The sequence below is a fragment of the Bos indicus x Bos taurus genome, unplaced genomic scaffold (genome assembly GCF_003369695.1).
Source record: "Bos indicus x Bos taurus breed Angus x Brahman F1 hybrid unplaced genomic scaffold, Bos_hybrid_MaternalHap_v2.0 tig00011740_arrow_arrow_obj, whole genome shotgun sequence".
Classification (NCBI taxonomy): domain Eukaryota; kingdom Metazoa; phylum Chordata; class Mammalia; order Artiodactyla; family Bovidae; genus Bos; species Bos indicus x Bos taurus.
The window spans coordinates 45539-57874 of record NW_020867915.1 but is presented as its reverse complement, the minus strand read 5'-3'; the positions used below and the strand labels follow the sequence as shown (position 1 = coordinate 57874).

Below are 12336 nucleotides of genomic sequence, written 5' to 3'. Positions count from 1 at the left end.
TTCCCAGGTGACTCCATGGTAAAGAATCCACCTTCTAGTGCAGGGGGTGTAAGATATGCAGGTTCGATCCCTGGGTTGAGAAGATCCCCTGGAGGAGGGCATGGCAACCCACTCCAGTGTTCTTGCCTGGAGAATCCCATGGACCGAGGAGCCTGGAGGGCTACAGTCCAGGGGGTTGCAAAGAGTCAGACACGACTAAAGCGACTTAGCATGCACACAGAGGACCTGCCATTGACCTCTGTTTCCAGCTGAGTCAGTGATGACAGAAGCATGAAGGGAAGGAAAAGAGCAGGGAAGTGAAATCACTGAAATCTAGAATCCTTATCCAATTTCTGGTGAGGAAACAAATCATTATTAAGCACCATAATGAGTTTCTGAATCTCCTGTGCTTGATTCCTCACAAATCAGTGAACTCTAATTAATGCTGAGTGTGGTGGTAACACCACAGCCAGAGCCATCTTCATGATTTTGCCTTAGTAAGTGTCATTGGCAGCATAGAAGGGTGGTCTGATTTTTCTTGTCCTAATAAGTGGAACTGAAAAAGTCCAGAGCATTATTCTGGTTTCATTTATGTGTAGTATCAGAAGTCCCCGAGTCATCCAATTAGCATCATTTGGATATTTGGGGCCTAGTAGTGCATGCAGAACGGAGAAGGCGATGGCACCCCACTCCAGTACTCTTGACTGGAAAATCCCATGGACGGAGGAGCCTGGTAGGCTGCAGTCCATGGGGTCGAGAAGAGTCGGACACAATTGAGCGACTTCACTTTCACTTTCATGCATTGGAGAAGGAAATGGCAACCCACTCCACTGTTCTTGTCTGGAGAATCCCAGGGACGGGGGAGCCTGGTGGGCTGCTGTCTATGGAGTCACACAGTCAGACATGACTGAAGTGACTTAGCAGCAGCAGCAGCAAGGCATGCAGTAAACAGAGCGTGAGCAATCTTGCCACATGGGAAGCAGCCTCTAGGCCTGATGTGTACCTGAGAAAAACGGGCTGAGTACCAGATAGGGTCCCTGGAGCCTCCCCAGCTGGCAGCCATGGCCCAGGATGCTCTCTCTCCCATGCAGGAGCAGAAATCCACATAGGGAAAAGCAGCCTACTGATGGGAGGCTTGTAGACAGCAGTGTTTTCAGAACATCTCAGCTCATCCTGAGATCCACACCAATGTGGTGGCCTTGTTCTTACAGTGTGATAAAGATGGAATGAGAGGATCTAGTGGATAGTGTTCTCAAAAATGTGAAATATCCATTTCCGTAAGGTATTGCTATGCACGCATGCTAAGTTACTTCAGTCGGGTTTGACTCTTTGCAGTCCTATGGATGCTAGCCCGCCAGGCTCCTCTGTCTATGAGATTTTCCAAGCAAGAATACTGGAGTGGGTTGCCATTCCCTTCTCCAGAGGATCTTCTCAACCCACGGATTGAATCCTGTGGGGTCGAATTCCAGCCTCTTACATGTCCTGCATCGGCAGGCAGGTTCGCTACCACTAGAACTGCCTGGGAAGCCCTAGTGTCACTACATATGTATTACCATTATTGTTCTTATGCACCATGGGAGGAATTAAGAAAGTAGGACATCTGCAACCATAGTGTTTTTCAGCATTCCTGCATCTCTAATGTTATAGAGGAGGCCATTATCCTCTTTTTGAGAAACAACAGCTACCATGTTAAGCACTTACTATGTGCCAGGAGTAAAGGCTTGCATACATGATCTCATTTAGTCCTCACAGCAATCCCATGAAGTAGGTACTGCTTCTCAATTTTAAAGTCGGGTATGTGAGGCTCAGAGATGTTAACTAACTTGCCCAAGGTAACACAATAAGTCGTTAGCATCAGAGTTTACCGGCAGGAGACTAGCTCTAGGATTCTGTATCCTTATCTCAGTGCTGAAAGGCGTTTGAAATAGCACATGCAAGACACACATACCCCCAAGTGGTAGATGTGGATCTCTAAGAGGAAGACAACAGTTTCACCCTTTGGGCTCCATACAGGGCTGGCTGTAGAAGAAGACCCCCAAGCAAGTGGACCACTCCAGCTGGGAGTGATTGTGGAGAGAAGTGGGCACTTGGATGCTTGGGGGTGGGGTGCTGTGGGAGTATCTGGCTTCCCAATTGGGAAGACTAGGCTCAGGACAAGAGTCACAGACCAACTCTGAATTGCAGAAACATCCAGAGTAGCAGTCACCAACTTCATCGCATCCTTGTGCCTGTTGGGCAGCTACAGGCACAGAGAGGTGCTGAGGCTTGCCTAAGGTCACACAGCTCTCAAGAGGGCAGGTGCAGTGTAGAACCCTGGTCTTCAGGCTCCAGTTCGGTGCTCTTGCTGCCACTCCACTCCCACTGGCCCCTCAGGTTCAGTGCACAGCAGTCAGAGGGAAGCCACGTCTTTGTGAGTGAAGCCATTGTCTGGATGGTGGTTCTCAGTATTGCCCAGAGACCTGCAGAAGTGGCAGTCTTCAAGTCCCACCCAGGACTGACTGGGGACTGAGATCCAGCAAAATGGGACTTTGCAAGCCCTCTAGGAGACCCTGATACACACTCAAGTGTGAAAACCACCGGCCCAGACAGAAAGGCACAGTGCCGAGTGCTGCAGCCATAGACGTGCATTCGGATCTTCAACTCACACAGCACAAAGAAGGGTCGTCTTCCTAGAGAAGGACAGTGAAAAGGAACACAGCTCTCAAGCCACACCTGCAGAGCAAGGTCACCTTCCAACACATGTGGCGGTTAGACATGCACAGACGGGGAGGAGGAGTGCAGCCAGTACTTGCTCATCCACACGTGCATCAGAGACGGTGTAGTTTTGCCAACTCAGCAACTCCCCAGAGATGTGCCAGTTCCACTGCTTGTTGCCCAGGAGGTGCATCCCTGCCCTCTGGGAAATTGCCATGCAGGATCATAGAACCTCTGATCTGGGAAGGATCTTAGAGAGTACCTACCTCATTGCCCACCCCTACTGCATCACTGGTGATGCCCCTGACTTTCCTTCTCCAGAGGAACCTGGCAGGCTACAGTCCATGGGGAGGCAAAGAGTCAGACAGGACTTAGCACTGAGCACAATCATTTTTAGGACAGTGGTAGGCCGCACAAAACATCAGTGGCTCCTAGTTTGTGGCCTCTGGTTTAATATCTTTCTTTCCCACTTGGCTGTCTGCTCCACAGGGGCACATGCCCCTGGTTCTGCTCTGCTCACCACAGTGTCTGGATTCAACAAATGGAAAAATAAAAATAGAAAATGGACCCACCCTCCCAGTAGAACACCAGGTTCAGAAAGAATACACTGGCATGGGGATGGCACTCTGTCACTCGCCTCTTTTTCAATTGCCCACTGGAAATGGCCCCATGTCCCTTTAAGCCCTACTCCCGGTTGACCCCTGCAGGCCGCCTTACCCTCTGCCCTGAAGTCATACCCTGGCCACATGGGTTCTGGTGGGGGTGGGGCCCTCTGTGACGTCACCAAGGGCCCAGCCCTGCCTGGTCCTCAGTCTCCAGGTGCCAGCGCAGACCAGCGCACCAGGAGCCACTTGGTCTCAGCTCACGATGCGCTCTGTAATATGGTTATTTTTTTGGCCTACGTTTATCTCGTTTGTCTTTGCCTATGTGTTTTATGTTCTGAGAGATGAAGCCGAAGAACTGCCGAGGATGGTGCCCAGTGGAAGGCACTTCCGCGTTCGGCAGAATCAACCAGAGTATGCCCCAGGCTGGTTTGGGAGCAAGTGGCACTGGCTGTTAATCTTCCTCATGTTTTTGGTGATCCTGAAGTTTCCTGGAGGCGATGACGAAAGTAATGCGGGCACTCCTCCTGGCCGTCAGGGCTGTTCATCTGGCTCTCCAGGAAGAAAGAAGATAAGGGATTCCCCCTACAAAGACTCTATGTGCGGTGCCTTAACCCAGTCCGAGACGTCACTGATGAACCTTATGTCCAGGGTGAAGAATATGAAACTCACTGCGGCAACCGGTGATCAATGCCAATGTCCCAATATCGAGGTTCCTGGTGACGCACGGAATAATGTTACAATACTTGAGGTATGGGACACCGGAGACCCCGATGAAGTGGATTTTCACATCAAAGAAGAAGAGGAGTAGTTGAGTGTTGACAAAGTGTATCCAAACTAATAAAAGTATTTTGCAGCAAAAGGAAAAATGCCTCTGATATTTTTTATTCGTGCTACAATTTTACCTTTTCCAGAATGTGGTATAATTGGTATCATGCAGTGTTTTCCAGACTGAGAGACCTGCGTTCGATCCCTGGCTTGGGAAGATCCCCTGGAGAAGGGAAAGGCTACCCACTCCAGTATTCTGGCCTGGAGAATTCCATTGACTGTACAGTCTATGGAGTCACAAAGAGTCGGACATGACTGAGTGACTTTCACTTTCACAGTGTATACCCTTTCCCAGAGTAGCTTATTATACTTTATAACATTCATTAAGGTATCATCCGTTTATTTTTGTGATTTGATAGCCCATTTCTTTTTATTCTTGAATAATATTCTGTTATATTGATGTTCTGTAGTTAGTTTAAACATTCTGCTAGTAAAGGACATTTTGGTTGCCTCCAATTTGTGTGTGTGTGTGTGAGAGAGAGAGAGAGAGGGAATGAGTTAAGCTTTATAAAATTCATGTCCATGTTTCTGTGTGGGCATTAGCTTTCAAATCATTTGGTGAACTATCTAGGAGCAAAATTGCTAGATCATAGAGTATGACAATGTTTAGCTATGTTAGACATTGCTTCCAAACTGACTGTACCATTTTGCATTCCCACTAACAACAAATGAGAGTTCCTGTTGTTTCTCATCTTTGCCAGTAACTGGTTTTGTCAGATTTTTGTATTTGGCCATTTCAAAGGGACTAGATCTGATAGATAGAATGCCTGATGAACTATGGACTGAGGTTCGTGACACTGTACAGGAGACAGGGATCAAGACCATCCCCATGGAAAAGAAATGCAAAAAAGCAAAATGGCTGTCTGGGGAGGCCTCACAAATAGCTGTGAAAAGAAGAGAAGCGACAAGCAAAGGAGAAAAGGAAAGATATAAGCATCTGAATGCAGAGTTCCAAAGAATAGCAAGGAGAAATAAGAAAGCCTTCCTCAGAGATCAATGCAAAGAAATAGAGGAAAACAACAGAATGGGAAAGACTAGAGATCTCTTCAAGAAAATCAGAGATACCAAGGGAACATTTCATGCGAAGATGGGCTTGATAAAGGACAGAAATGGTAGGGACCTAACAGAAGCAGAAGATATTAAGAAGAGATGGCAAGAATACACAGAAGAACTGTGCAAAAAAGATCTTCACGACACAGATAATCTCGATGGTGTGATCACTCACCTAGAGCCAGACATCCTGGAATGTGAAGTCAAGTGGGCCTTAGAAAGCATCACTATGAACAAAGCTAGTGGAGGTGATGGAATTCCAGTTGAGCTATTTCAAATCCTGAAAGATGATGCTGTGTAAGTGTTGCACTCAATATGCCAGCAAATTTGGAAAACTCAGCAATGGCCACAGGACTGGAAAAGGTCAGTTTTCATTCCAATCCCAAAGAAAGGCAATGCCAAAGAATGCTCAGAGTACCACACAAGTGCACTCATCTCACACGCTAGTAAAGTAATGCTGAAAATTCTCCAAGTCAGGCTTCAGCAGTACATGAGCCATGAATTTCCAGATGTTCAAGCTGGTTTTAGAAAAGGCAGAGGAACCAGAGATCAAATTGCCAACATCTGCTAGATCATAGAAAAAGGAAGAGAGTTCCAGGAAAACATCTACTTCTGCTTTATTAACTATGCCAAAGCCTTTGACTGTGTGGATCACAATAAACTGTGGAAAATTCTGAAAGAGATGGGAATACCAGACCACCTGACCTCCCTCTTGAGAAACCTGTATGCAGATCAGGAAGCAACAGTTAGAACTGGACATGGAACAACAGACAGGATCCAAATAAGAAAAGGAGTACATCAAGGCTGTATATTGTCACCCTGCTTATTTAACTTATATGCAGAGTACATCATGAGAAACGCTGGACTGGAAGAAGCACAAGCTGGAATCAAAATTACCGGGAGAAATATCAATAACCTCAGGTATGCAGATGACACCAACCTTATGGCAGAACGTGAAGAGGAACTAAAAAGCCTCTTGATGAAAGTGAAAGAGGAGAGTGAAAAAGTTGGCTTAATGAGGTGGATGAAACTGGAGCCTATTATACAGAGTGAAGTAAGCCAGAAAGAAAAACACCAATACAGTATACTAACGCATATATATGGAATTTAGAAAGATGGTAACAATAACCCTGTGTACGAGACAGCAAAAGAGACACTGATGTATAGAGCAGTCTTATGGACTCTGTTGGAGAGGGAGAGGATGGGAAGATTTGGGAGAATGGCAGTGAAACCTGTATAATATCATGTATGAAACGAGTTGCCAGTCCAGGTTCGATGCACGATACTGGATGCTTAGGGCTGGTGCACTGGGACGACCCAGAGGGATGGTATGGGGAGGGAGGAGGGAGGAGGGTTCAGGATGGGGAACACATGTATACCTGTGGTGGATTCATTTCGATATTTGGCAAAACTAATACAATTTTGTAAAGTTTAAAAATAAAGTAAAATTCAAAAAATTTTTCAAAAAAAAAGCTCAACATTCAGAAAACTAAGATCATGGCATCTGGTCCCATCACTTCATGGGAAATAGATGGGGAAACAGTGGAACAGTGTCAGACCTTATTTTTGGGGGGCCCCAAAATCACTGCAGATGGTGATTGCAGCCATGAAATTAAAAGACGCCTACTCCTTGGAAGAAAAGGTATGACCAATCTAGATAGCATATTCAAAAGCAGAGACATTACTTTGCCAACAAAGGTCCGTGTAGTCAAGGCTATGGTTTTTTCCAGTGGTCATGTATGGATGTGAGAGTTGGACTGTGAAGAAAGCTGAGTGCCGAAGAATTGATGCTTTTGAACTGTGGTGTTGGAGAAGACTCTTGAGAGTCCCTTGGACTGCAAGGAGATCCAACCAGTCCATTCTAAAGGAGATCAGTCCTGGGTGTTCTTTCGAAGGACTGATGCTAAAGCTGAAACTCCAGTACTTTGGCCACCTCATGCGAAGAGTTGACTCATTGGAAAAGACTCTGATGCTGGGAGGGATTGGGGGCAGGAGGAGAAGGGGACGACAGAGGATGAGATGGCTGGATGGCATCACTGACTCGATGGACGTGAGTCTCAGTGAACTCCGGGAGTTGGTGTTGAACAGGGAGGCCTGGCGTGCTGCAATTCATGGGGTCGCAAAGAGTCGGACACGACTGAGCGACTGACCTGATCTGATAAAATTAAAAATTTTTAAAAAGAAAATAAACTTTCATAGAAGACAAAGATAGCAATATAAACTAAAAACATTGAGAATGAGGCAAAATATTATTGTACTTCACGGTATACTAGCTTTATCAATATAATATAGTCATTATTTGAAATGGAAGGAAATTAACTCAGCATTGCTCTTTCACATAAAGGCATATAAATGCATATTCAGATATAGATACAAACAATAATGGCATTTTTATCAACCATTCATCTCCTTGTATGTTGTCCATTATAATAGAATCTGTTTGTTGTCTCTCTTAATATAGTGGTATCCTCTTTCATATATCAGATGTTTGTTAAGCACCTACTATGTGTCAGAGTGTTTCAGGCACTGGAGATACAGTGGTAAAAAAATTCCTTGTCCTCATGGAATTTATATTTTATTCTCAATTTAGGTAGAGATAAGCAAAGAAGCCAAATATATCATGTAATCACTAAGGACTATGGAGATAAAACAGGCAGAGGGAAAAAGAACTCAGTTAACTAAACATACATGGAATTAGAAAGAACACTAACTTGTTCTATATTTTTCATTTTTGTCACTAATATAAGAAATCTAAGACTCTGTGGAACTGACATTGAGAAAATCATGCCCAGAATTATATCTTGTTATTAGTCAATGCAGTGTTTAAAGTGGACATGGTGAGTTTTTAGCCACATCTTCAAAATATACATTCTTCATGTATTTTACAGGCAATCTTCTTTTTTAAAGTTGAAATACAGTCCATGGGGTCGGAAAGAGTTGGACATGACTGAGGAACTAAGCAGAGCACATAGTTGATTTACAATGTTGTTTTTTTAACTGTTTATATGCAATCTTAACCCTGTTATTGATGACAGATTTCTTTTGCCCTGATGGCTATCTCTTTGTAGAATCTTAATAAGTTTGAGATTAGAAACAAAGCATGTGGTCTTAGTTCTTTTACACATTTCTTATTGGATGTTTTAAGTTATAAAAAAAATAGCACATTAATTTTTTGAAAATGACAACATATCTTATTCAGGAATAACTCTGGAACTTCATGAAGAAGCTTATTTTCCCACTGTTAATTTTGCATGCCAAAATGCTCATATCATTAGTCATTTCTCTCAAATATATCCTTGCAATTTTTAACTGAACTGAGCCTATGAATTTAGTAATTTTCTAGTAGCAAATAAGATCCTACGGGAATGAGACACCAAGAAAAAGGTGGGGTTGGAGATAGTTTTGAGTATAGGTATAGGCCTAGGATTCAGGATGTTCCATTGTATTTCAAAAATATGTGGGAGATACCAGTTTTGGAAGGACAAGCCTTGTGCACTTTTAAAGTTTGTTTAGTGTTGGCTCGTTTCTGGCTATGCAGTGAAAGTAAAGTATTAGTCACTCAGTCATGGCCAACTCTTTGGGACCCCCATGGACTATAGCCCACCAGGCTCCTCTGTCAATGGAATTCTCCAGGCAAGGATACTGGCTGGGTTTACCATTTACTTCTCCAGGGGATACATACAATGTATATAGTTAATATACATATTAAGTAACCAGAAAATGAAAAATTCATGGTTGGAGAGAATATTAACCAAGTTTTAATAGTTCTAATGTGAAAGACAATGCCTTTGCTAGCTTTGCATTAAGCGATGTGAAATATACTCTATGAAACATTTCCCAAAGCTGGCCTTTGTTACAAAAATTTGAGATATGTGCAATTCACACATCTTTGATCAATTTAAGCACATTCTGTCTTACTGGCAGGGACCAAAATCTGTAATCAGACAAGGAGTCCTCTGATGGGGGAGATGATAGAAATGGCAATGACAGTGCACATGGGGTCCTAATTGAGGAATTTTCTAACGGTTATCTAGTAATACGGGGTGGCCCTCCATTTGGACTCTGGCAGTAAGTTGAGTATTCTTTGGTTCCCAATCAGTGAAGTGAAAAATCATCCAGTTGTGTTTGACTCTTTGAGACTCCATGGACTTATACAGTCCATGGAATTCTCCAGGCCAGAATACTAGAGTGGGTAGCCATTCTCCAGGGAATCTTCCCAACCCAGGGATCAAACTCAGGTCTCCCTCATTGCAGGCGGATTCTTTACCAGCTGAGCCACCAGGGAATCCCAGTCAGGATGAGCACAGTTCAAATGTTCTCAAGTCCTGGGCCAGGGGGAATGATCTCATTTGGGACATTATTAAGTTCCTGTGAAGAGGAAAGACATTAACCACTCACAAATATTTTGTCATTGACTAAACTGCAAAGATGTATCTGTTAAAGCCATCCATCTGAGTAGACTAGTTCTCTCGAATAGTAAAGAATGTCAATACATCCTAAAAGCGAGTCGATATGTCAGGCATTGACAGAGCTGCTTTGAAGCCAAATGATCTGCTTTGTGCATTCACCTTTCTTCCAAAATATATTCACCAACACATGCAAATCTGGACTCGGCCTCCTCTGATGGAGCCTTTTCAAAGTTAAACTGAGTTTCTTTGGCTGCAGTGACACAGATGTTTGGGTGGGAGGAGGGGTGGAGGTGATGGTGGCCATGCTATTTCAAGGCTGGGGAAATGGGTGAACCAGCTAACTAAATGACATGAACTCCCTCACAGACATGCCAGGCTTCCCCTTCATCTGCTCATGGCTGGAAACAGAAGAGCTCCATTGAATCAATTAAAAGCCACAAGTTAGATTGACCCAAATTCTTTCAGGAAATGCAAAAGCCTGCTGGCTCCTGGGATTAGCTGGAGTTTCCCAATTGCTCCCCATCTGTACATCACTTTTGGGTCCACTCTAGCTGCGGATGGCTACATCTGCTCACCTCAGTGGCTTGTTTTCCAAACCAAGGTAATTTGAGAACCGCCTAGTTCTAATCAAGCTTCTTTGAACTCTGGAGAAACTTTGTGGCCAGCCCAAAGAGAAATTTGGCCTTCTTCTGAATTGATTTGCTGCATCTCTGGCATTCTTTTCCACCACCTGCCCTTGCTCTTCTGTAATTCCAGGTGTTGTAGCCAACTTGTTAGACGCAGCTTCGTGGAGAACACAGCCCAGAGCAGGTACCATTCAAGGCTTCATTTCTTATAAAGAAAGAAGGATGGGCCAAGTGGCTGTAGGGGAAATAGCAGCATGGAAAAATAACTGTTTTTTTCCCATCAGGGTAGTGGCATCAGAAGAAGTGAAGAAAGGTCCAAGAACCTTATAGGCAATGACTGATGGCAGAACTCAGATTAAAGGAGACATGGGGCTTAGACAAATTATACTCAGGGCTCACTCTTTCAGCAATGGTTCCTACCCCTGTGATCTCTAGGGACCACAGAAAAAGCCTATGGCACACAGGTTCTTAAACCTGGCTGCACATTAGAATCTCCTGGAAAGCCTAAAACTGTATAGCACAGGGAGCTCAGCTCAGTGCTGTGATGACCTAGGTGGGTGGGATGTGGGGAGGTGGGAAGGAGGTTCTAGAGGGAGGGGGTATGTGTGTTATATATAGCTGCTTCACATTGTCGTACAGCAGAAACTAACACAACATTGTAAAGCAATTATATTCCAATGAAAATTTATTATAGGCACAAGCCCCTCCCTCAGAGAATCGTTCTTAATCAGTGTGGGATAGGACCATGGCATCGGCACTTTAAAAGCTCTCCAGATGAAAACCAGAATTGCCATAAAGGACATCATTGAGCTGATTGACCACATTTGAGTATGGACGTTTTATTAGATCATATTGCTGTGTCAATGTTAAAACTCCTGAACTTGATAACTAGATTGTGGTTACCTAAGAGGATGTTCTTGTTCTTTTTTTTTTTTTTTATTGAAGGATGTTCTTGTTCTTAGGAAATACATGCTACCATATTTAGGAGTGAAGAACATGATGTCTGCAATTTAACACAATGGATTAAAGGGGGAAATACCATGCAGAAACATAACAAGGGATGGATACAGTAAGTGGCAAAATGCTAACATTTGGCAAATCTGGGTGAGGGCTTACCCTGCTGGCAAGGGTTCCTTGTACTATTCTTAGAACTCTTCTGTTAGTTTAAAATGATCTTCCAAACTTGTATAACAAAGTGTGAAAATATTGATATGTGGTTTGAGTTACAAAAATTCTGGTCACATACCATTATCTGGGCATATAAGATCCATATCAAAATACTTTACTGTGTATATACTTGATGCTTTTTAAAGCACTTTAAAACTCAAACTCCACTCTTACAGCAGCCTTGTGTGTCAGAAATCACTCTCACTGGACAACAGAGAGAATGAGGGCTGGAGAAGTAAATGATTTGTCCAAAGTCTCATATATAATTGGCTTCCCTGGTGGCTCAGTGGTAAAGAATTTTCCTGTGATGCACGAGATGCAGGTTCGATCCCTGGGTCAGGAAGATCCCCTAGAAAAGGAAATGGCAACCCACTCTAGGATTCTTGCCTGGGAAATCCCATGGAGAGAGGAACCAGGCAGATTGTAGCGCACTGGGTCACCAAAGAGCTGGACACAACTTACTGACTAAACAACAACACCGTATACATGATTGGCAACAGTGTGAAGCTTTGACTATGGGATCCTGAATCCAGTGTTCATTTCACTTGTAGGAAAGGGGTATAAAATGATATCTTCATTCCATTTTTCATTAGGCCTCTGTTTGAGTCTCATTTGGCTTAACCCAATTTCTCTTAGTCTAGGCATACAGATCTATGCTTCTTTCCATGACTGACTGAACACTGATGGAGCAGCAGTAATGTACTAGGTGTTCCAGAGACTGTAGAATTAGATCTGGCTGCTGCCCTATAGCTCCCAATCTCAGTTTGTTGAAGCCAATCTAAAATAGTTCTTGCTCTGAATAGACAGTACAGGTTTATAGGAACATGTCTCCTCTCTAAGCTTGTTTCTCACCAGTATGGACTCCTAAGGGAATCTCTTGTCAGACAGGAATATCTGGTAACTGGTGTTTGAGTAGTCCTGAAAAATCACCCTCATTTTGCCCAATTCAGTCTTTTTTTTTTTTTTTTTTAGTTTTCTTTT

The 12336-nt window shown here is 43.6% G+C and overlaps 1 protein-coding gene and 1 long non-coding RNA gene across 2 annotated transcripts in view; both read left to right on the top strand.

Annotated features, from left to right (window-relative positions):
- The window catches only part of LOC113889307, a 30349-nt gene that overhangs the window by 8863 nt on the left and 9150 nt on the right, over positions 1–12336 (top strand). The gene's annotated exons all lie outside the window — the stretch shown is intronic.
- LOC113889306 (protein FAM209A-like) lies at positions 1391–4144 on the top strand. The gene has a single exon (XM_027536015.1). The coding sequence runs from the start codon at positions 3541–3543 to the stop codon at positions 4084–4086; it is 546 nt and encodes a 181-aa protein (XP_027391816.1). The 5' UTR covers positions 1391–3540; the 3' UTR covers positions 4087–4144.

Excerpts from the sequence above, each read along its gene's own strand:
- LOC113889306 (XM_027536015.1), top strand. The coding sequence starts at position 3,541 with ATGCGCTCTGTAATATGGTTATTTTTTTGGCCTACGTTTATCTCGTTT.